At 43.1% G+C, this 25,087-nt stretch overlaps 1 protein-coding gene across 1 annotated transcript in view; it reads left to right on the forward strand.

Moving 5' to 3' along the window:
• The window catches only part of LOC120047098 (receptor-type tyrosine-protein phosphatase U-like), a 281,387-nt gene that overhangs the window by 99,044 nt on the left and 157,256 nt on the right, over positions 1-25,087 (forward strand). Inside the window, exon 6 of the mRNA XM_038992639.1 lies at positions 10,936-11,110. Within this exon, the coding sequence (XP_038848567.1) occupies positions 10,936-11,110 (175 nt within the window). The remainder of the gene's footprint in view (positions 1-10,935; positions 11,111-25,087) is intronic.

The raw sequence follows: 25,087 nt of genomic DNA on the forward strand, positions 1-25,087 counted from the left end.
TGTCTTTGATTTACAGTTGAAGTCGAAAGTTTACATATACTTCGGTTGGAGCCATTAAAACTTGTTTTTCAACCACTTCTTTGTGATAGGGGGCAGCATTTTCACTTTTGGATGAATAGCTTGCCCAGAGTGAACTGCCTCCTACTCTGTCCCAGATGCTAATATATGCATATTATTATTACTATTGGATAGAAACACTCTGAAGTTTCTAAAACTGTTTGAATGATGTCTGTGAATATAACAGAACTCATATGGCAGGCAAAAACCTGAGAAAGAATCCAAACAGGAAGTGAGAATTCTGAGGCTGGTCGATTTTCAACTCATCGCCTATTCAAATCTCAGTAAGATATGGATCTGTTTGCACGTCCTACGCCTTCCACTAGATGTCAACAGTCTGTAGAACGTTAAAAGAAGCCTCTACTGTGATGTGGGGCCGGATGGGAGGTGTTTCAGTCAGTGGTCTGGCAGAGTGCCAGTTCTTGGTCATGCGCATTCCAAATGATATCGCCTTGCGTTCCATTACTTCTGTAGACACAAAGGAATTCTCCGGTTGGAACATTATTTAATATTTATGATAACAACATCCTGAAGATTGATTCTCTACTTAGTTTGACAAGTTTATTCGACCTGTAATATAACTTTTTGAAGTTTTCGTCCGACGTTAGCCTGGATCTGCGCGAGCGTTTGGACGTGTACTAAACATGCTAGCAAAAGTAGCTACTTGGACATAAGTAATGGACATTATCGAACAAAACAATGATTTATTGTGGAACTAGGATTCATGGGAGTGCATTCTGATGAAGATCATCAAAGGTAAGGGAATATTTATGATGTAATTTCTTATTTCTGTTGACTCCAACATGGCGGAGAAATGTTGTTATATCTGAGCGCCGTCTCAGATTATTGCATGGTGTGTTTTTTCCGTAAAGTTTTTTGGAAATCTGACACAGCGGTTGCATTAAGAACAAGTGTATCTTTAATTCTATGTAAAACATGTATCTTTCATCAAAGTGTATGATGAGTATTTCTGTTATTAGATGTGGCTCTGGCGCCAATGTAAACTAAGATTTTTGGATATAAATATCCACATTATCGAACAAAACATACATGTATTGTGTAACATGATGTCCTATGAGTGTCATCTGATGAAGATCATCAAAGGTTAGTGTTTCATTTTATGTCTATTTCTGCTTTTTGTGACTCCTATCTTTGGCTGGGAAAATGGCTGAAATCAGACATGTTGGCTGGATTCACAACACGTGTAGCTTTAATTTGGTTTTTTTCATGTGTGATTTCATGAAAGATAGATTTTATAGTAATATATTTGAATTTTTTGGGGGGGGGGGTCAGAAGTTTACATACACTAAGTTGACTGTGCCTTTAAACAGCTTGGAAAATTCCAGAAAATGTTGTCATGGCTTTAGAAGCTTCGGATCGGCTAATTTACATAATTGTAGTCAATTGGAGGTGTACCTGTGAATGTATTTCAAGGCCTACCTTCGAACTCAGTGCCTCTTTGCTTGACATCATGGGAAAATCAAAAGAAATCAGCCAAGACCTCAGCATTATTTTAAATTGACCTCCACAAGTCTGGTTCATCCTTGGGAGCAATTTACAAATGCCTGAAGGTACCACGTTCATCTGTACAAGCAATAGTACGCAAGTATAAACACCATGGGACATGCAGCCATCATACCGCTCAGAAAGGAGACGCGTTCTGTCTCCTAGAGATGAATGTACTTTGGTGTGAAAAGTGCAAATCTATCCCAGAACAACAGCAAAGGACCTTGTGAAGATGCTGGAGGAAACAGATACAAAAGTATCTTTATCCACAGTATAAAGTCCTATATCGACATAACCTGAAAGGCCGCTCAGCAAGGAAGAAGCAACTGCTCCAAAACCACAATAAAAAAGCCGGACAATGGTTTGCAACTGCACATGGGGACAAAGATCGTACTTTTTGGAGAAATGTCCTCTGAACTGTTTGGCCATAACCATCGTTATGTTTGGAGGAAAAAGGGGGAGGCTTGCAAGCCGAAGAACACCGTCCCAACCGTGAAGCACGGGGGTGGCAGCATCATGTTGTGGGGGTGCTTTGCTGCAGGAGGGACTGGTGCACTTCACAAAATAGATGGCATCATTAGGAACGAAAAGTATGTGGATATATTGTGGATACATCTCAAGACATCAGTCAGGAAGTTAAAGCTTGGTCGCAAATGGGTCTTCCAAATGGACAATGACCCCAATCATACTTCCAAAGTTGTGGCAAATGGCTTAAGGACAACAAAGTCAAGGTATTGGAGTGGCCATCACAAAGCCCTGACCTCAATCAGTTACACCAGCTCTGTCAGGACAAATGTGGGAAGCTTGTGGAAGGCTACCCGAAATGTTTGACCCAAGTTAAACAACTTAAAGACAATGCTACCAAATACTAGTTGACTGTATGTAAACTTACCCACTGGGAATGTGATTAAATAAATAAAAAGCTGAAATAAATTATTCTCAATAATACTATTCTGACATTTCACATTCTTAAAATAGTGGTGATCCTAACAGACCTAAAACAGGGAATCTTTACTAGGATTAAATGTCAGGAATTGTGAAAACTGAGTTTAAATGTACTTGGCTAACGTGTATGTAAACTTCTGACTTCAACTGTATAAACATGCTTGTGTTAGTATTCAAATTCAGCAGAGCATTGGGGAGAGTTTTAATGCTACGCTCCAGCCTTGAAGACTCTCCAGCCCAGCACCTTTGAAAATCCAGTTTGCTCATGACATCACAGTGCTCTTCTTTCTTCACAGCCTTCTTCCTTTATCCAAATAGAGGGCTCTGTTTTTAATATCCCCTTTTCCCACTTGTATGCTTTATTCATGACAATTCCATCCCGCTGAAGGTCAGGAAGGCCACTGCAGTGTATGTCTGAGTGAATAACATTCATTGGTTTTAAAAACCTCACATATGAAGGCCTGATGGAAGGTTTCAAAGAGCATTGTGATAGTCTTTTGTTTTACAGCCTCTGTCTCTCACAGCAATGACCACACATCCACGACTCTTACCACCACCTCTTACAGTATGTGTTACTTACACCTGTCACGTTCTGACCATAGTTATTTTGGTTTTTCTTTGTTTTAGTATGGTCAGGGCGTGAGTTGGGGTGGGCAGTCTATGTTTTCTGTTTCTATGTGGGGTTTCTTGTTTGGCCTGATATGGTTCTCAATCAGAGGCAGGTGTTAGTCTTTGTCTCTGATTGGGAACCATATTTAGGTAGCCTGTTTTGTAGTATATTTTGTGGGTGATTGTTCCTGTTCGTGTGTTCCTGTTTTTTCTGTGTTCACTAGTTCGGGACTGTAGCTTCGTTGGTTTTCGTCAGTTTATTGTTTTTGTTCATTCTGGAAAAGTATTCTAATAAATATGGATAAGTACCACGCTGCGCATTGGTCTTCCAATCCTTCCTACTACTCCTCGTCAGAGGAGGAAGACGAAAGCCGTTACAGAATCACCCACCACAACCGGACCAAGCAGCGTGGTAACGGGCAGCAGCAGCAGCAGCGATCACAGGATTCCTGGACGTGTACGTGTGCATAGCCCGGTGCGGTACATAGCAGCACCTCGTATCGGCCGGGCTAGATTGGGCATCGAGCCAGGTGCCATGAAACCGTCTCTACGCATCTGGTCTCCAGTGCGTCTCCTCGGGCCGGGGTACATGGCACCAGCCCTACGCATGGTGTCTCCTGTACGGGTACATAGCCCAGTGCGGCTTATTCCATCTCGCCGCACTGGCATGGCTACAGTGATCATCCAGCCAGGTAGGGTTGGGCAGGCTCGGTGCTCGAGACCTGTAGTGCGCCTCCACGGTCCGGTCTATCTGGTGCTTTCTCCAAGCACCAGCCCTCCTGTGGCAGCCCCACGTACCAGCCCTCCTGTGGCAGTCCCTCGCACCAGCCCTCCAGTGCCAGCACCACGTACCAGGCCCCCAGTTCCAGCACCCCGCACTCGCCTTGAGGTGCGTGTTCCCAGCCCGGTACCACCAGTTCCGGCACCACGCATCAGGCCAACTGTGCGCCTCCAGGGTCCAGTATGCCCTGTTCCTGCTCCCCGCACTCGCCCAGCGGTGCGTGTCCTCAGTCCGGTACCACCAGTTCCGGCACCACGCACCAAGCCTACTGTGCGTCTCCAGGGTCCAGTATGCCCTGTTCCTGCTCACCGCAATCGCCCAGTTGTGCGTGTCCCCAGTCCGGTACCACCAGTTCCGGCACCACGCACCAGGCCTACTGTGCGCCTCATCAGGCCAGAGTCTCCCGTCTGTCCAGAGCCGTCAGAGCCGCCCGTCTGTCCAGAGCCGTCAGAGCCGCCCGTCTGTCCAGAGCCGTCAGAGCCGCCCATCTGTCCAGAGCCGTCAGAGCCGCCCGTCTGTCCAGAGCCGTCAGAGCCGCCCATCTGTCCAGAGCCGTCAGAGCCGCCCGTCTGTCCAGAGCCGTCAGAGCCGCCCGTCTGTCAGGAGCCGTTAGAGCCGTCAGGAGCCGCTAGAGCCATCCGCCAGTCAGGAGCCGCTAGAGCCGCCCGCCAGTCAGGAGCCGCCAGAGCCGCCCGCCAGTCAGGAGCCGCCAGAGCCGCCCGCCAGTCAGGAGCCGCCCGCCAGTCAGGAGCCGCCAGAGCCGCCCGCCAGTCAGGAGCCGCCAGAGCCGCCCGCCAGTCAGGGGCCGCCAGAGCCGCCCGCCAGTCAGGAGCCGCCAGAGCCGCCCGCCAGTCAGGAGCCGCCAGAGCCGCCCGCCAGTCAGGAGCTGCCAGAGCCGCCCATCAGTCCGGAGCCGCCCATCAGTCCGGAGCCGCCCATCAGTCCGGAGCTGCCTTTCAGTCCGGAGCTGCCCTTCAGTCCGGAGCTGCCCTTCAGTCCGGAGCTGCCCTTCAGTCCTGAGCTACCCCTCAGTCCTGAGCTGCCCCTCAGTCCTGAGCTGCCCCTCAGTCCGGAGCTGCTCTCAGCCTGAGCTACCCCTCAGTCCGGAGCTGTCCTTCAGTCCGGAGCTGCCCTTCAGTCCGGAGCTGCCCTTCAGTCCGGAGCTGCCCGTCAGTCCGGAGCTGCCCTTCAGTCCGGAGCTCCTGTTCCTGTTCGTGTGTTCCTGTTTTTTCTGTGTTCACTAGTTCGGGACTGTAGCTTCGTTGGTTTTCGTCAGTTTATTGTTTTTGTTCATTCTGGAAAAGTATTCTAATAAATATGGATACGTACCACGCTGCGCATTGGTCTTCCAATCCTTCCTACTACTCCTCGTCAGAGGAGGAAGACGAAAGCAGTTACAACACCATGCAATCCTTGAGACGCAATGCACATCATCATCTTCCACTTTGAGACTCTGTCCTTCCTTCAACGTTCAAAAACTCTAACATCTGAGTGAGAATGATATCAAACAAACCATTTTGTCACATCACAAGGACATATTCCTCCAGTAGGGGCCTGTCAATAACGGCACTAACATTCGCAATAACAAAAGTACTCAAGATAGTTTTCTTAGTAATTCGCTCCAGCCTGATTGTTTACATAATCCTTCTCAGGTTTATTTGATTAACTTTTTATGGCTGCAGGGGCAGTATTGAGTAGCTCTGATTAAAGGTGCCCATTTCAAACGGCCTCGTACTCAATTCTTGCTCGTACAATATGCATATTATTATTACTATTGGATAGAAAACACTCTCTAGTTTCTAAAACCGTTTGAATTATATCTGTGAGTCAAACAGAACTAATTTGGCACAAACTTCCTGACCAGGAAGTGGAAAGTCTGAAATCGATGCTCTGTTCTACTTCCTGCCTATACATGGGCATGATACGTAAGAGTCTACGTGCACTTCATAGACCTTCCCCTGGATGTCAAGAGGCTGTGAGAGAAGAAATTTCGTGTTTATCTTGGTCTGAATTGGAATACAAGCTCTTTGTATGACGTGTCCCTCATTTCCGGTACTCTTGGGAGCGCGAGGTGGACAGTGGGATTGCCTTCTGTTTAGCTGCCGTTATGGACGACTACTATCTCCGGCTCTGATTTTATTTGATACATGTGACCATATCATCGTAAAGTATGTTTTTTCAATATAGTTTAATCAGATTATTGAAATTTTTTCGGGAGTTTTGCCGTGTTCCGTTCTCTGACTTTGTTGACGATGGAGAGATCCGTGCCACTTGGCTTTTGCGCGTGCTAAATGAAGAGGGAAAGTTGCCGTTCTAAATCCAAACAACGACTGTTCTGGACAAAGGACACCTTGTCCAACATTCTGATGGAAGATCAGCAAAAGTAAGAAACATTTTATGATGCTATTTCATATATCTGTCGTAGATGTGAACTAGTCGTCGGCGCCCAAGTGTTTCTGGCTATTGTGCTAAGCTAATATAACGCTACATTTTGTTTTCGCTGTAAAACACTTAACCTGATTTCCCTAATATCCTTTAGTGGAGGGAGAAAAAACTGAACAGATAAAAGAAGTAAGCCATGGGCAATGGCCACTGAAGTCTATGATTGAGGGTTTGGTTTGGTATGACCACCAGACCAGACAGGTTGTCACTGCTTGACCCTCATCAGAGTTTGTTTACTTGTGACAGCTGGGGCTTGTGTGGTCTGCGGCTTTCGAGAGTTTGCAAACATGTCCACCGTGGCTTTGGACAGCACAAATACTTTTATTTTACCTTTATTTAACTAGGCAAGTCAGTTAGAACAAATTCTCATTTACAATGATGGACAACGCTGGGCCAATTGTGCGCTGCCCTATGGAACGCCCTACCTGTTCTCTGAGACTGATTCTGTTTACTCACCAGCTGTTTTTCAATTAAAAAGAAAGAGAGAGAGGAATGTGTTGATAGGCAAGCCTGCTATTTCACACACTGGGAAAGGCCTTTGCCTAAATGTTAGCTTAATGTTAGGCTCAAGGTTGCCTGTTATTGAGACTATAGGCTTGAAGGATACTTGTGGTGATAATGGACTACAACAATGTGAGAAATGCCTTGAAGGGTTCAGTGGGATACCTCCTTTCATTCAACAACATCTCTACTGCAGCTTTCTTTCCCAGCACCAGTAATCTCTTTTGTTTTGGTTATTTTTTCTCATGCGCTCGCTCTACATTTGTCATGCCCACTTCTCCGTGATATATTCTGGCTTTGAAGAGCACTGGTGTCAGAGTCATTTTCTCTGTTTCGTTTCCTTTTGCTCTGTACCAAAACATGAAAGCTTACACCCTGCTATTCATCTGCAAGACTACACATTAGAGTGACTAAAGGGTGAAACATTAAGCCCATCAGGCATGCACTTATAGCTACTCATGTGGATTTAAATGTATTGAGTGCTGGGTGGTGATTAACACCCTATATTGCTACAGTATGGACACAAAAGATGACTGACTTCCGGCGCCTGCACTGAATTAACTAATGGCCCTCATAACCAACATTGCTCTCATAGTCATTATTATCTTGACAAGATTTCATTTGTTTGTATTTAAGGTTCCTGATTGTCATTGTACATGTTTAAATAGGGGAATGACCCCTGCCATTTTAATTGCATGCTGCTGGACAATCATCCTGTTTAATCACTCAACTTAAATGGCCTGGATAGCAATAATTGAAACGTATTTAGTTATTATGTTGTTAGCTGAGTGTCATGGCTCCACCAAGGGAACAATAATCTTACTATGCAGACTGCCTCAAATATTGCACTCCGTTTAGCTGATTTAAGAAGATGGAGCATACACAAATGTTGTGGATGTTGTTTCAAAGCCTAACACAAAGAAATGGACAGCACTTTTAAGGTGAGGATTAATTCAAAACACCCATACGCATATTAGAGCGTATGGGTACGCATAGGCCTATATACACTGAATACACCAACCATTAGGGACATGGGTATGGACTCTACAAGGTGTCGAAAGCATTCCACAGGAATGCTAGATCATGTTGACTCCAATGTTTCCCACAGTGTCAAGTTGGCTGGATGTCCTTTGGGTGGTGGACCATTCTTGATACACACGGGAAACTGTTGAGCTTGAAAGCCCAGCACAAACCAGTGAGCCTGGCACCTACGACCATACCCTGTTCAAAGGCACTTAAATATTGTGTCTTGCCCATTCATTCACCCTCTGAATAGCACACATACACAATCAATATCTCAATTGACTCAAGGCTTAAAAATCTTTCTTTAACCTGTCTCCTCCCCTTCATCTATACTGATTGAATTGGATTTAACCTTTTGTCAATATGGGGGCGCTGTTTTCACTTTGTAAAAAATCGTTCCCAAATTAAACTGCCTCGTACTCAATTCTTGCTCGTACAATATGCATATTATTATTACTATTGGATAGAAAACACTCTCTAGTTTCTAAAACCGTTTGAATTATATCTGTGAGTAAAACAGAACTCATTTTGCAGCAAACTTCCTGTCAGGAAGTGGAAAATCTGAAATCGATGCTCTGTTCTAGGCCCTGCCTATAAAGGTCCTTGATATTTATTAGAATACATGCACTTCATACGTCTTCCACTAGATGTCGACAAGCAGTGAGAGAAGAAATTGAGTGTGTAACTTGATCTGGGGTCGAATAATAGCTCTCGGCATGACGTGTCACCAGTTTCCTGTTTTCTGGAGAGCGCGTGAAGGGACCTGGATTTGCCTTCTGATAAGCTGTCGTTATGGACGACTAATATCTCCGGCTTTGATTTTATTTGATACATGTGACAATATCATCGTAAAGTATGTTTTTTCAATATAGTTTTATTAGATTATTGAAATTTATTCGGGACGTTAGGCGTGTTGCGTTGTGTGCCTTTGTTCAGGAAGGAGAGCTTCGGGCTACTTTGCTAGCTTTCCGTGCTAATTGACTGGAGAAGAGGACATTCTAAATCCAAACAACGATTGTTCCCGACAAAGGACCCCTTGTACAACATTCTGATGAAAGATCATCAAAAGTAGGACCCATTTTATGATGCTATTTCATATATCTGTCGAACATGTGAAATAGTCGTTTGCGCCCAGATTTTGGTTACTCTCTCGCTATACCTAAGCTGGATGTCGTAATGAAGTTATTTTTAGAATTCTAACACGGCGATTGCATTAAGAACTAGTGTATCTATCATTTCCTATACAACATGTATTTTTTAGTAACGTTTATGTATAGTTATTTGGTCAGAATAGTTTAAAACCTATTTTGTTAGAACATTGTATATGGAACTGATTTTAAGAAATGTTGCTTAATGAATTTGATTAATATTATGGTGTTTCTATTCCAAGAAAAATGAAAAACCCTCTGGAAAATATGTCGCTGTACAACGTGATGGTCGGGAGTAGGCTACAGTACTGGGCTATTTAGCTAAAGAATCCCTGTGTCGTGCGGGCACGTGGGAGACTGGGGTTCGATTTCCCAATTGGGAGGAAGGAGTAGGCTGTCCGTAAATAAGAATTTGTAACTGACTTGCCTAGTTAAATACAGGTTGCACTAAGAGCATAACATTATTCACCCTAATTGTATAATTGTAGTCTAGCCAACAGCCAAGTGGAGATTCAGTGAAAATAAAAACCTCATTGATTTATCAAGACCAGTCCCCAAGCTTGTCTCAGAGCAGTGCGAAATGGTGCTAAAATAGTTGTAGGCTATTGCTTCTAACTTCAATATGCTCTTTAAATAAATAAGACCTACACCACTTTTAACAACACATCACCCAACACTAGTGAGACTCATGTCGCCTATGGTAGGCCTACAGTATATTGAAAAATATGTATTTCAATGACGTGACCGCCAATAATTACATAAGGGTCTCCCGGTGGCAGCCAACATGGGTATTGAACCTGCATCTGTAGCATCTCATTTTGCACTGTGATGCAGCATCTTAGATCGCTGCGCCAATCAGGAGTGCTATTATAATACTGTAAATGGTGTCCAGGTCAGGATAACCAAAACATTTATTTATTTAAGACTATCAGAAAGAATGTTGGCACTTATTTATTTTGATCCAAAGCCATGAATGAGTGAGTCCCTCAGCTTTATGTAGGTCCCGAGCTATATGACTGTGCCATCAACTTGATAATATATACCAATATTTTGGAGATTATTTTGTTTTCAAAAAAACATTATTTCTGTAATTCAGTTATATTTATTCCCATAGTAATTATTTATAGATACATAACTAAATAAACATCTGCATTTTGAAAGAGTATTTTATATCATTATTTTATTAACGAAATCATAAAGATGCTGATGAAGAAATACAATACTGTAAAGTATATGCTTTATCCAACATTTTGCGGTTGCATGAGGTCGCCCACACAGAGCTTTATGTAGGTGCCGAGGCTATATGACTGTGCAATCAACTTGACATCACCTGCTGATATTCAGCCAACACATATATTTTAAGAATATCATGGAATATAATTGAACATTTTCGTTTCTCCATGCTTGTCTCAGAGGTGGTGGAGTTACAGAGCTCACAGGTGTCCCTGGCATGGATTGTGACTTGGATTGTGAGATCTCATTCCTCGCCCTATTCAATGCGTAATTTTTCGACTCTCTGCCAATGCCGTCTGGCTCTGGACCAATGCATCAGCTGTCGCCCGTGTCTCTGCCCTCAGATGATGTTTCTCTTTCTGCTGGTCTGTCTTCAATGACTCGATCTCAGTCTTCAAAGTTTGAATCTGATCCATGTGCACCTTCATCAGATGAGCAGAATGGTACCATCGATTACAGTGGCCTATCATAGAAACGGTAGATCAATTAATAATTAAAAGTGACTCCAACACACAAACGCTGCACACACATTTTACGAATCTAGCAAAACTAACTGCTTTCTTGGCAACCATGCGTATTTTTTGTGCGGCCCATTTTCCAGCCCTTTGTCCACTGATCCCCATGGATGGTTGTCGGCATGTGTTTTTGTGTGCTTGTTTATATTTGACCCATCCTGTTTTCTCTCTCCAGAGGCACAGTGGGGACGTGACATCTACAGCCTTGGTCAAGCACCTGAGTCACCGGCGCTTTGTGGCGTCATTACAGGTGGACAGTGTGCAGTGCAACAACCAGGACCTGTACCGATGTGTCACCCAGTCCTCCAGGGGCTCTGGGGTCTCCAACTTCGCTGAACTCATCGTCAAAGGTAAATGCACCCGCCGTCAGTCAGTGGAACGAGGCTAGGATCTCTCAATATGCTGTACTGTAGGTCTATGAACCAAGGGTGAACTGAATGCAACTGATTTAATCATTTATGTTACTTTGTGTTAGCAAAGGCAGTAAAATTAACATTAATGAATCATTAATCAATTTACACGTCAAACACACTTGTCAGCTGTGGCATAATTCAATCAACACATTGAAGTGCTTGATTGATATTATCATATAGACCAGGTATTCCCCAACAGCGGTACACGCAATGCCGTCGAGGGTAGCCTCATTTCACTGCCAAAAATTAAATAAAATCAATTTTTTCAGCGAAATAACAACACAATGTCAAATACAGGTAGCCTAGTCAAATAATTAACGTCAAATCACATCAACCGTTACTCCATCGCAGGAATTCCATTTACGATCCGTATGTAGCCAAACGTAGCTGCTGCTCATTCCGTTTGCTCGAAATTGGATAAGAAAAGTAAGGCCCGCGTCCATAGAGACACACACCAACTCTACTTGTAGTACTACTACTACCAGCAGTACTACCCCTGCACCTGTCGACGACACAAGTTGTTCTGCTTCCACAAGCACATCCAATGCTAGCGTCAGTAATTCTACATTCGTTGTTTGCCCAGCTAGCATGGACACTGCATGGACACTGACAGTTGTGAATCTGATGCAGCCGAAGAGCTACTGCCCCTTTACCCGGGAAAGCACTGAACAACAGACAGGGATGTTGGACCATCGAAGAGGCGCAAATATGATAAGAACTACATTGATTTGGGGTTCACTTATATTGGGAGTATTGCCTTTCCTCAGCCACAGTGTGTTATATGTGCAAAAATACTATCTCACAACTCAATGAAACCTTCACTCTTACGCAGACATTTAGAAACCAAACATGCCAATTTGAAAAATAATCCATGGGAGTTTTTTGAGCGAGAATTAAGACGATGTCACGGTTTTCTTCCTGGGATGAAGGAGAGGACCAAAACGCAGCGCGGCTAGTGTTCAACATAATTTAATAAAGAATATGTGAACACTACAAACAACAAACCAATAAATGTGAAAACCGACAACAGTCCTATCTGGTGCAGAACACAAAGACAGAAGACAGGAAACAACCACCCACAAAATCCCAACACAAAACAAGCCACCTATATATGATTCTCAATCAGCGACAAAGATTGACAGCTGCCTCTGATTGAGAACCATATTAGGCCGAACACAGAAACAGACAAACTAGACACACAACATAGAATGCCCACCCAGCTCACGTCCTGACAAACACTAAAACAAGCAAAACACATAAGAACTATGGTCAGGACGTGACAGACGACTTTAGAGTAGTAAGACATGTATAAAAGCAACAGATACCATTAATAAGAAGGGGCTAGAAGCGTCTAATATGGTGAGCTACCGAGTGGCTAGGACAGGCAAGCCCCATACTATGGTGGAGGACTTAATTATTCCTGCTGCCGCGGATATGGCTGGGACAATGCTTAGGGAAAAGGCCCAAAAAACGATACAGACAATGCCTTCATCAAACAACACTGTTTCACGATGCATCAGTGACATGTCAGGAGATGTTTTGAAACAATTACTGCTTCACATACAAGCCAGTGAATACTACGCGTTACAGCTGGATGAGTCAACAGACGTGGTGGGCCTGGCACAACTCCTGGTATATGTCCGTTACATTTATGGGGGTCAATTAAGGAAGACATCCTCTTCTGGAAACCAAAGCAACAGGAGAGGATATTTTTAATGTACTGGACAGCTTTATGACATCAAATGGATTTTGGTGGTCAAGATGTATTGGTATATGTACTGATGGCGCAAAAGCCATGACAGGGAGACATAGTGGAGTGGTACCGCGCGTGCAAGCAGTTACTCCCGATGGCGTTTGGGTACACTGCAGCATCCACCGAGAGGCTCTTGCTGCCAAGGGAATGCCTGACAGCTTGAAAGACGTTTTGGACACTACAGTGAAAATGGTTAACTTTGTTAAAGCAAGGCCCCTGAACTCACGTGTACAGTGGCTTGCGGAAGTATTCATCCCCCTTGGCATTTTTCCTATTTTGGGGCCTTACAACCTGGAATTAAAATTGCTTTTTTTGGTTGGTTTGTATCATTTGATTTACACAACATGCATACCACGTTGAAGTGAAACAAGCAAGAAATAAGACAGAACTTGAGCATGCATAACTATTCACTAATCATAACTATTCACGCCCCCAAAGTCAATACTTTGATGAGCCACCTTTTGCAGCAATTACAGCTGCAAGTCTCTTGGGGTATGTCTCTATAAGCTAGCCACTGGGATTTTTGCCCATTCTTCAAGGCAAAACTTCTCCAGCTCCTTCAAGTGGGATGGGTTCCGCTGGTGTACAGCAGCCTTTAAGAACTAGTGTATCTATCATTTCCTATACAACATGTATTTTTTTAGTAACGTTTATGAATAGTTATTTGGTCAGAATAGGTGAGTGTCATAAAAATATCCGGACATTCTGGGAAAAAGATGCTACGTTAGCACAATGTATAACCACTGATTTCAGCTCTAGATATGCACATTTTCGAACAAAACATAAGTGTATGTATAACCTGATGTTATAGGACTGTCATCTGATGAAGCTTATCAAGGTTAGTCAAAAATTATATATCTTTTGCTGGTTTGTTACGATCGCTAACTTTTGCTGCTGGGAAATGGCTTGTGTTTCTGGCTATTGTGGTAAGCTAATATAACGCTATATTGTGTTTTCGCTGTAAAACACTTAAGAAATCGGAAATATTGTCTGGAATCACAAGATGCCTGTCTTTCATTTGCTGTACACAATGTATTTTTCAGAAATGTTTTATGATGAGTATTTAGGTATTTGACGTTGGTGTCTGTAATTATTCTGTCTGCTTTCGGTGCAATTTCTGATTGTAGCTGCAATGTAAACTATGATTTATACCTGAAATATGCACATTTTTCGAACAAAACATAGATTTATTGAATAACATGTTATAAGACTGTCATCTGATGAAGTTGTTTGTTGGTTAGTTTGGTTGGTTCTTGGTTAGTTAGGTTGGCTTTGTGCATGCTACCTGTGCTGTGAAAAATGTCTGTCCTTTCTTGTATTTGGTGGTGAGCTAACATAAATATACGTGCTGTTTTCGCTGTAAAACATTTTAAAAATCGGACATGTTGGCTGGATTCACAAGATGTGTACCTTTCATTTGCTGTATTGGACTTGTTAATGTGTGAAAGTTAAATATTTCTAAAAAATATCTTTTGAATTTCGCGCCCTGCACTTGAAGTGGCTGTTGTCATATTGTGCCCGGCTTCGGGCTTGCAGCCCAAAGAAGTTAACTTCTTCTGGCTGCAAGCCCTAAATCGGGATCAATATGACAACAGCCACTTCAAGTGCAGGGCGCGAAATTCAAAAGATATTTTTTAGAAATATTTAACTTTCACACATTAACAAGTCCAATACAGCAAATGAAAGGTACACATCTTGTGAATCCAGCCAACATGTCCGATTTTTAAAATGTTTTACAGCGAAAACAGCACGTATATTTATGTTAGCTCACCACCAAATACAAGAAAGGACAGACATTTTTCACAGCACAGGTAGCATGCACAAAGCCAACCTAACTAACCAAGAACCAACCAAACTAACCAACAAACAACTTCATCAGATGACAGTCTTATAACATGTTATTCAATAAATCTATGTTTTGTTCGAAAAATGTGCATATTTCAGGTATAAATCATAGTTTACATTGCAGCTACAATCAGAAATTGCACCGAAAGCAGACAGAATAATTACAGACACCAACGTCAAATACCTAAATACTCATCATAAAACATTTCTGAAAAATACATCGTGTACAGCAAATGAAAGACAGGCATCTTGTGATTCCAGACAATATTTCCGATTTCTTAAGTGTTTTACAGCGAAAACACAATATAGCGTTATATTAGCTTACCACAATAGCCAGAAACACAAGCCATTTCCCAGCAGCAAAAGTTAGCGATCGTAACAAACCAGCAAAAGATATATAATTTTTGACTAACCTTGATAAGCTTCATCAGATGACAGTCCTATAACATCAGGTTATACATACACTTATGTTTTGTTCGAAAATGTGCATATTTAGAGCTGAAATCAGTGGTTATACATTGTGCTAACGTAGCATCTTTTTCCCACAACGTCCGGATATTTTTCTTACACTTTTTCTGACACACATATTCTGACCAAATAGCTATTCATAAACATAACTAAAAAATACATGTTGTATAGGAAATGATAGATACACTAGGTCTTAATGCAATCGCCGTGTTAGAATTCTAAAAATAACTTCATTACGACATAAGGCTTACGTTATGGCGAGCGAGTGCCCAAAACCTGGGCGCAAAACTAATAGTACACAGTTCGACAGATATATGAAATAGCATCATAAAATGGGTCCTACTTTTGCTGATCTTCCATCAGAATGTTGTACAAGAGGTCCTTTGTCAAGAACAATCGTTGTTTGGATTTAGAACGTCCTTTTTCCCTCTTGAATTAGCAAGCGCACTAGCCAAGTGGCGCGAAGCTCTCCTTCCTGAACAAAGGCACACAACGCAACACGCCTAACGTCCCGAATAAATTTCAATAGTCTAATAAAACTATATTGAAAAAACATACTTTACGATGATATTGTCACATGTATCAAATAAAATCAAAGCCGGAGATAGTAGTCGCCTATAACGACAGCTTTACAGAAGGCAATTCCAGGTCCAACCTCGCGCTTTCCAGAAAAGAGGAAATGGGTGACACGTCATTCCAAGAGGATTTATTCCAACTCAGACGAAGATAAACACTCCATTTCTTCTCTCACTGACTCTTGACATCTCGGGGAAGGTGTATGACGTGCATGTATACTAATACGTATCATGCCCATTTATAGGCAGGACCTAGAACAGAGCATCGATTTCAGATTTTCCACTTCCTGTTCAGGAAGTTTGTGCCAAATGAGTTCTGTTTTACTCACAGATATAATTCAAACGGTTTTAGAAACTAGAGAGTGTTTTCTATCCAATAGTAATAATAATATGCATATTGTACCAGCAAGAATTGAGTACGAGGCCGTTTGAAATGGGCACCTTTTATCAGAGCTACTCAATACTGCCCCTGCAGCCAGAAGAAGTTAACCTTTTGTCAATAGGGGGTGCTATTTGCACTTTGTAATAATTTCGTTCCCAAATTAAACTGCCTCGTACTCAATTCTTGCTCGTACAATATGCATATTATTATTACTATTGGATAGAAAACACTCTCTAGTTTCTAAAACCGTTTGAATTATTTCTCTGAGTGAAACAGAACTCATTCTGCAGCACATTTCCTGTCAGGGAGTGAGATTTCTGAAATCGAGGTCCCTGTTCTGAGGTCAGTTTATAAGTCCCCATGTAAGCTATGGGGCTACATGCACTGCATACGCCTTCCTCTAGATGTCAGTAAGCGGTGAGAATTTGAATGGAGTGGATTGCACCATCTGGGGGACTATAAAAGCTCATGGAACGGAAGTACCGTTCTTTTCAACGGGGCGCCTGGCGCAAGAGGGACATCACAATGGCGTCCTCCAAAAGCTTTCGTTTTAGCAGTTCTATATCTCCGGTCATGTTTTTATTCGTTATAGGTGTTAAAGACATCATAAGGTAGTTAATTTAAACCGACTTATAGCAGTTTATATCAGTTTATTGCGATTTTCTGGGATTTCTTTGTGACGCGCTTTCACGAGTTGGACACCTCTCCAGTGGGTGGCTATCGTTAGCTGCTATTTCTACAGGAGAAGAGGACATCTTTCAACCAAAAGACGATTGTTCTGGAGAAAGGACACCTTGCCCAAGATTCTGATGGAAGCTCAGCAAATAGTAAGCAATCTTTATGCTGTTAATTCGTATTTATGTTGACAAATGTCAAATAATAATTCTGCCATGAATTTCGGTGCGGTCTCGCTTTAGCGCACGCTGTATTGCGCAGTAACGTTAATTTTAAAAATCTAACACAGCGGTTGCATTAAGAACTAATGTATCTTTCATTTGCTGTCCAACCTGTATTTTTTTAGTCAAGTTTATGAATAGTTTTCGATTAGATTAGGTGCCTCTCCAAGATGGTGCCGGACAGATTGCTTGAAGTTTTGGCCACTAATCACATTGTATAACCACGATTTATGCCGCTAAATATGCACATTTTCGAACAAACCCTATATGCATTGTGTAATATGATGTTACAGGACTGTCATCTGATGAAGAATATCAAGGTTAGTCAAAAATTATATATCTTTTGCCTGTTTGTTACGATCGCTAACCTTTGCTGCTGGTAAATGGTGTTGTGTTTCTGGCTATTGTGGTAAGCTAATATAATGCTATATTGTGTTTTCGCTGTAAAACACTTAGAAAATCTGAAATATTGGCTGGATTCACAAGATCTGTGTCTTTCATTTTCTGTACGCTGTGTATTTTTAAGAAATGTTTTATGATGAGTAATTAGGTAATACATGATGGTCTCTGTAGTTATTCTAGTTGCTTTGGTGAGAGTTGTGATGGTGGATGCAATGGTAAACTATGATTTATACCTGATATATGCACATTTTTCTTACAAAACATATGCTATACAATAAATATGTTATCAGACTGTCATCTGATGAAGTTGTTTCTTGGTTAGTGGCTATTTATATCTTTATTTGGTCGAATTTGTGATAGCTACTGATGCAGTAAAAAAATGGTGGAGTAAAAAAAGTGGTGTCTTTTGCTAACGTGGTTAGCTAATAGATTTACATAGTGTCTTCCCTGTAAAACATTTTAAAAATCAGAAATGATGGCTGGATTCACAGATGTGTATCTTTCATCTGGTGTCTTGGACTTGTGATTTAATGATATTTAGATGCTAGTATTTACTTGTGACGCTATGCTAGGCTATGCTAGTCAGCTTTTTTACTGATGGGGGTGCTCCCGGATCCGGGTTTGGGAGGAACTAGAAGTTAATGCAATCGCCGTGTTAGAAGTCTAAAAATAACTTCATTACGACATCCAGCTTACGTTATAGCGAGAGAGTGCCCAAAATCTGGGCGCAAACTAATAGTACACATGTTCGACAGATATATGAAATAGCATCATAAAATGGGTCCTACTTTTGATGATCTTCCATCAGAATGTTGTACAAGGGGTCCTTTGTCGGGAACAATCGTTGTTTGGTTTTAGAATGTCCTCTTCTCCAGTCAATTAGCACGGAAAGCTAGCAAAGTGGCGCGAAGCTCTCCTTCGTGAACAAACGCAGACAAAGCAACACGCCTAACGTCCCGAAAAAATTTCAATAATCTAATAAAACTATATTGAAAAAACATACTTTACGATGATATTGTCACATTTATCAAATAAAATCAAAGCCGGAGATATTAGTCGTCTATAACGACAGCTTTTCAGAAGGCAATACCAGGTCCCTTCTCGCGCGTTCCAGAAAACAGGAAATTGGTGTCACGTCATGCCAAGAGCTTTTATTCGACTTCAGATCAAGTTATACACTCAATTTCTTCTCTCACTGCCTGTTGACATCTAGTGGAAGGCGTATGAAGTGCATGTATACTAATACATATCAAGCACATTTATAGGCAGGCCCTAGAACAGAGCATCGATTTCAGATTTTCCACTTCCTGTCAGGAAGTTTGCTGCAAAATGAGTTCTGTTTTACTCACAGATATAATTCAAACGGTTTTAGAGACTAGAGAGTGTTTTCTATCCAATATTAATAATAATATGCATATTGTACGAGCAAGAATTGAGTACGAGGCTGTTTGAGATGGGCACCTTTTATCCAGGCTACTCAATACTGCCCCTGCAGCCCAAAGAGGTTAAGTCATACCACAGATTCTTAATTGGATGGAGGTCTGGACTTTGACTAGGCCATTCCAAGACATTTAAATGTTTCCCCATAACCATCTTGATTGTTGCTTTAGCAGTATGCTTAGGATCATTGTCCTGCTGGAAGGTGAACCTCCGTCCCAGTCTCAAATCTCTGGAAGGCTGAAACAGGTTTCCCTCAAGAATTTCCCTGTATTTAGCACCATCCATCATTCCTTCAATTCTGACCAGTTTCCCAGTCCCTGCCGAAGAAAAACATCCGCACATCATGATGCTGCCACCGCCATGCTTCACTGTGGGGATGGTGTTCTCGGGGGGATGAGAGGTGTTGGGTTTGCGCCAGACATAACGTTTATCTTGATTGCCATAAAGCTCCATTTTATTCTCATCTGACCAGAGTACCTTCTTCCATATGTTTGGGGCGTCTCCCACATGCATTTTGGCGAACACTTTAAGCAATGGCTTTTTTTCTGGCCACTATTCTGTAAAGCCCAGCTCTGTCGAGTGTATGCCTTAAAGTGGTCCTACGGACAGATACTCCAATCTCCGCTGTGGAGCCTTCAGGGTTATCTTTGGTCTCTTTGTTTCCTCTCTGATTAATGCCCTCCTTGCCTGGTGTAACGCTCGTCTTTCTCCTCTTCTGAGGAGGAGCAAGGATTGGACCAAAATGCAGCGTATTGTGAAGACATAATCTCGTTTATTTAAACGAAGACGAAAAAACACTTGAACAAACTACAAAATAACAAACGACGTGAACAGACCTGAACTTGAGAACAAAACACATGAACGCACGAACAGGAAGGAACACACGAACGAACGAAACGAAACAGTCCCGTGTGGTACAAACACTGACACAGGAACAATCACCCACGAACAAACAGTGAGAACAGCCTACCTTAATATGGTTCTCAATCAGAGGAAACGTAAAACACCTGCCCCTGATTGAGAACCATATCAGGCTAATTGAAAATGAACACAACATAGAAACACATAACATAGAATTCCCACCCAGCTCACGTCCTGACCAACTATAACAAAGACAAAACAAAGGAAATAAGGTCAGGAACGTGACACCTGGTCTGTTTTGGTGGTTTGTTGTGGTGCCATTTTCTTTCCATTTTTTAATAATGGATTTAATGGTGCTCCGTGGGATGTTCAAAGTTTCTCATATTTTTTTATAACCCAACCCTGATCTGTACTTCTCCACAACTTTGTCCCTGACCTGTTTGGAGAGCTCCTTGGTCTTCATGGTGCCGCTTGCTTGGTGGTGCCCCTTGCTTAATGGTGTTGCAGACTCTGGGACCTTTCAGAACAGGTGTATATATATGTGACAGATCATGTGACGCTTAGATTGAACACATGTGGACTTTATTTAATTAATTATGTGACTTCTGAAGGTAATTGTTTGCAGCAGATCTTATTTAGGGGCTTCATATCATTTTTTGAGTCAATAATTTTTTCCCCATTTAATTTCACCAATTTGGACTATTTCGTGTATGTCAATTACATGAATTCCAAATAAAAATCTATTTCAATTACAGGTTGTAATGCAACAAAATAGGAAAAACGTCAAGGGGGATGAATACTTGTGCAAGGCTGTATTTTCTGCACTATGCAATGATATAAGCAGCGACCATGTAACACTTTTACAACATACAGACGTGCGCTGGTTATCAAGAGACAAGGTATTGACACATTTTTTTAAACTAGAGACAAGCTTAAAGTTTTCTTTACTGACCATCATTTTCGCTTGTCTCACCATTTGCATGATGACGTGTTTCTCACAAGACTGGGTGATGTTTTTTCTCGCCTGAATGATCTGAATCTAGGATTACAAGGACTCTCCGCAACTATACTCAATGTGCGGTACAAAATTGAGGCTATGATTAAGAAGTTGGAGCTCTTTTGGAGTTGGAGCTCTTCTCTTTTCTGTCTGCATTAACAAGGACAACACATAGGTATTTCCATTATTGTATGATTTTTTGTGTGCAAGTGAACTCAAGCTTACGGACAATGTCAAATGTGATATAGCGAAGCACCTGAGTGAGTTGGGTGTGCAATTACGCAGGTACTTTCCTGAAACAGATGACACAAACAACTGGATTCGTTATCCCTTTCTTGCCCTGCCTTTAGTCCACTTACCGATATCAAAATTGCAACAAGCGGTTCTGCAAAAATGTAATCTAATCAGAAGCCACTGCTAGATTTCTGGATTGGGGTGCGCTCAGAGTATTCTGCCTTGGCAAATCTCGCTGTTAAGACACTGATGCCCTTTGCAACCACGTACCTATGTGAGAGTGTATTCTCGGCCCTCACTAGCATGAAAACTAAACATAGGCACAGACTGTGTGTGGAAAATGATTTAATACTGAGACTCTCTCCAATGCAACCCGACATTGCAGAGTTATGTGCATCCTTTCAAGCACACCCTTCTCATTAACCTGTGGTGAGATATTCACAATTGTCGATGAACAAATAAGGTTTTATATGTAAGAAGGTTAAAGAAAGAGCAACATTATTGATTATTATTATTATATTATTATTTGTGCCCTGGTCCTATAAGAGCTTTTTGTCACTTCTCACAAGCCGGGTTGTGACAAACTCATACTCATTCTTATGTATAATAAATGTTTTGTATAGTGTGTGTGTGTGGCAGGCTTACAATGATGTCAAAAAACAACATTTGAGAGTGCGCTGACCCTGGTGGTAGAGGGGATGTTGAATGTTTGAAGGGGTACGGGACTATAAAAAGTTTGGGATCCACTGATATAGACTATGATGCATGCGCTATTGTAAGCAAAGCAGTCCTTCGAATACAATAATTGTAACTCCAAATATGTATGTGGACGCTAAAAATAAACATGAAATAAAAACAAAATGTTTTACTGTCACATAAACTATTTATTGTAAGTGCCTTGCTCAATGATACATCGACATACTTTTTACCTTAAGTATTCAAACCAGCAACCACTAGGATACCTGCTGCCCATATCACTCCATTCAATTAAGAAATACAACTTGTCTGTGATAATATCTTGGGACTGGCAGTGTCACCAAGGGATGAATAATGTGTTTGTTTTGATTGACTGTGTTTTGTATTTTCATGTGTATTTAATGGAAAGGGGGATACCTGCCTTCAACTGAAATGTGTCTTCCACATTTAACCCAACCCCTCTGAATCAGAGAGGTGTGGGTGGCTGCCTTAATCGACATCCACATCTTTGGCGCCCAGGAACAGTGGGTTAACTGCCTTGCTCAGGGGTGGAACGGCAGATTTTTACTTTGTCAGCTCAGGGATTCGATCCAGCAACTTTTCGGTTACTGGCCCAACGCTCTAACAATTAGGCTACCTGCCGCCATGTGTATATTGTCTTTATTTATGTTTGCCTGATGTATGTGCTTGTTTTTGTATTGTGCAAGGCTCATTTGTAAAAGTGACTTTAGTCTCAATATGACTTCCCTGTTGAAATAAAGGTTAATAATAATGTTCGAGTTTGATCAGTACAGCAGTGTTGGAGAGCTGATCTATTGGACTCCAATGTTGATCCAACATCTCTGCCCCCTCATATCATGTCCTGCAGATGGCCCAGCCTCAGTTCCATTACTCACTCTAACCCTAGAGCCTGACAATGCTCTGACAGCTCTTTGATAACACGGCTGAATATGGGTGAATAGGAGGGTTTGATGCCACGCCAGGCCCCAATCCCTAAACCAGAGGAATGAGATGGAGAGGGAAATAAGGACATGGAGAAATCATATTCTACTCGTCTCCTCTCGTCCTTTATATCCTTTGCATCATCACTTCTTAAAACAGGCCTTGAAAGTAGGGAGAGGTGGTAGACGGAGGGAAAGAGGAGAGAGAGAGAGAGAGTAAGAAAAAAGAGAGGAGGGGAGAGAGAGTGAGTAAAGGCGGGTTTGTGAAGTAGCACCAATCTAATCCATCGATAGATGTGACAGCACGGATCACGTTGAGTTTAGTGATGCGGTCCGTTTGGTGGATGACAGCACAGCCCCTAGCCAGAGCAGCACTAAGCTCACACAGTATCTGCCAGTAAACAACATCCTCAATCAATTCACATCTCCAAGTAATGTACTCAGTTCTGTAGAAAGCTGTACAAATAATTTTCAGCTCTGGAATTGTTAGTAGCATTATACTAGTGACATGGTTGTTGCCGTATCTTTTTTACATTCAGAATATGTGGATTATTTTTGGCATGGTGTGTTCTGTCCTGACTCCTGATAACTGAGGCATAGCCGATTCTGCTATGGGGCCATAACTCATAGCTGCTCCGTTAGTTACTGCTACTCTGAGTTGTATTTCACAGGGACTGCAGTGCGACGCCCTTAACAAGGCTTTTATAAACACCCCTCCCCCACTGCCCCCGCTAACGAGAGGGTAATCAGCCTTTTAATTAGCTTGATCAACTAATTTCAGATCACACAAGTGCTCCCCATTCAGCCGATAGATTGCATGCACAAAGTAATCATGTCAAATGCAAATAGGCCCATGGAGGACAGTGTTCAGTCCCTGCAATGTAGAACACATTTTGTTGTGTTTCACCTCTGAGGTGTTTTTGGCTAACATTTATCATATCAGTTATCATGTTTCGATAAAAAACAAATTTTCAGGGATCTCGAAAAAATAATCATAATTGAGTAAATACATAAGTAAATGTAAAGCTACATTAACAAACCTCCAGCTGATACAGTCAGCTGGGTTTGTGTTCCTAAACACAAAATGGTCCGTGAATCGGACCGTGGATCGGCGCCGGAGGAACCGGACCGTAGATCATCGCTGGGGACTCCGTACCGTAGATCGTCGCCGGGGACTCCGGACCGTGGTTCATTGCGGGGACTCTGGACCGTAGACTGTCGCTGGAGCCTCTGGACCGCAGACCGTCGCTGGAGCCTCTGGACCGCAGACCGTCGCTGGAGGCTCTGGACCGCAGACTGTCGCTGAAGGCTCTGGACTGCAGACTGTCCGTGGAGGTTCCGGACTGTGGAATGTCTCAGGAGGTTCCGGACTGTGGACCGTCTCAGGAGGTTCCGGACTGTGGACCGTCTCAGGAGGTTCCGGACTGTGGACCGTCGTAGGAGGTTCCGGACTGTGGACCGTCGTTGGAGGTTCCGGACTGTGGACCGTCGTTGAAGGTTCCGGACTGTGGACCGTCGTTGGAGGTTCCGGACTGTGGACCGTCGTTGGAGGTTCCGGACTATGGACCGTCGTTGGAGCTTCCGGACTGTGAAACGTCGCCGGAAGCTTTGGACCGGGAACTGTCGCCGGAAGCTCTGGACTGGGAACTGTCACCGGAACCTTGGTGCGTGGGGCCAGCACTGGTTGTACCGGGCTGGTGACACGCACCTCAGAATGAGCGCGAGGAGCAGGCACAGGACGTACTGGACTGTGGAGGCACACTGGAGGCCTGATCCGTGGGACCGGTACAGGTGGCACCGGGCTGGTGACACGCACCTCAGAACGAGCGCGAGGAGCAGGCACAGGACGTACTGGACTGTGGAGGTGCACTGGAGGCCTGCTGCGTGGGGCTGGCACTGGTGGTACCAGGCTGGTGACACGCACCTCAGGGCGAGTGCGGGGAGGAGGCACAGGACGTACTGGACTGTGGAGGGTTACTGGAGGCCTGATGCGTGGGACCGGTACAGGTGGCACCGGGCTGGTGACACGCACCTCAGGGCGAGTGCGGGGAGGAGGCACAGGACGTACTGGACTGTGGAGGCGCACTGGAGGCCTGATGCGTGGGACCGGTACAGGTGGCACCGGACTGGTGACACGCACCTCAGGGCGAGTGCGGGGAGGAGGTACAGGACGCACTGGGCTATGAAGGCACACAGGGGATACAGTGCGTGGAGCCGGCACAGGAGATCCTGGACCGAGGAGACGCACTGGAGACCAGGTGCGCTGAGCCGGCACAACCCGTTCTGGACAGATACCCACTTTAGCACAACAAGTGCTGGCACAGAACGCACCGGGCTGTGAATGCGCACTGGAGACACCGTGCGTATCACCGCAAAACATGGTGCCTGACTGGTCACACGCTCCCCACGGTGAGTACGGGGAAT

This window comes from Salvelinus namaycush, chromosome 5 (genome assembly GCF_016432855.1).
Source record: "Salvelinus namaycush isolate Seneca chromosome 5, SaNama_1.0, whole genome shotgun sequence".
Classification (NCBI taxonomy): domain Eukaryota; kingdom Metazoa; phylum Chordata; class Actinopteri; order Salmoniformes; family Salmonidae; genus Salvelinus; species Salvelinus namaycush.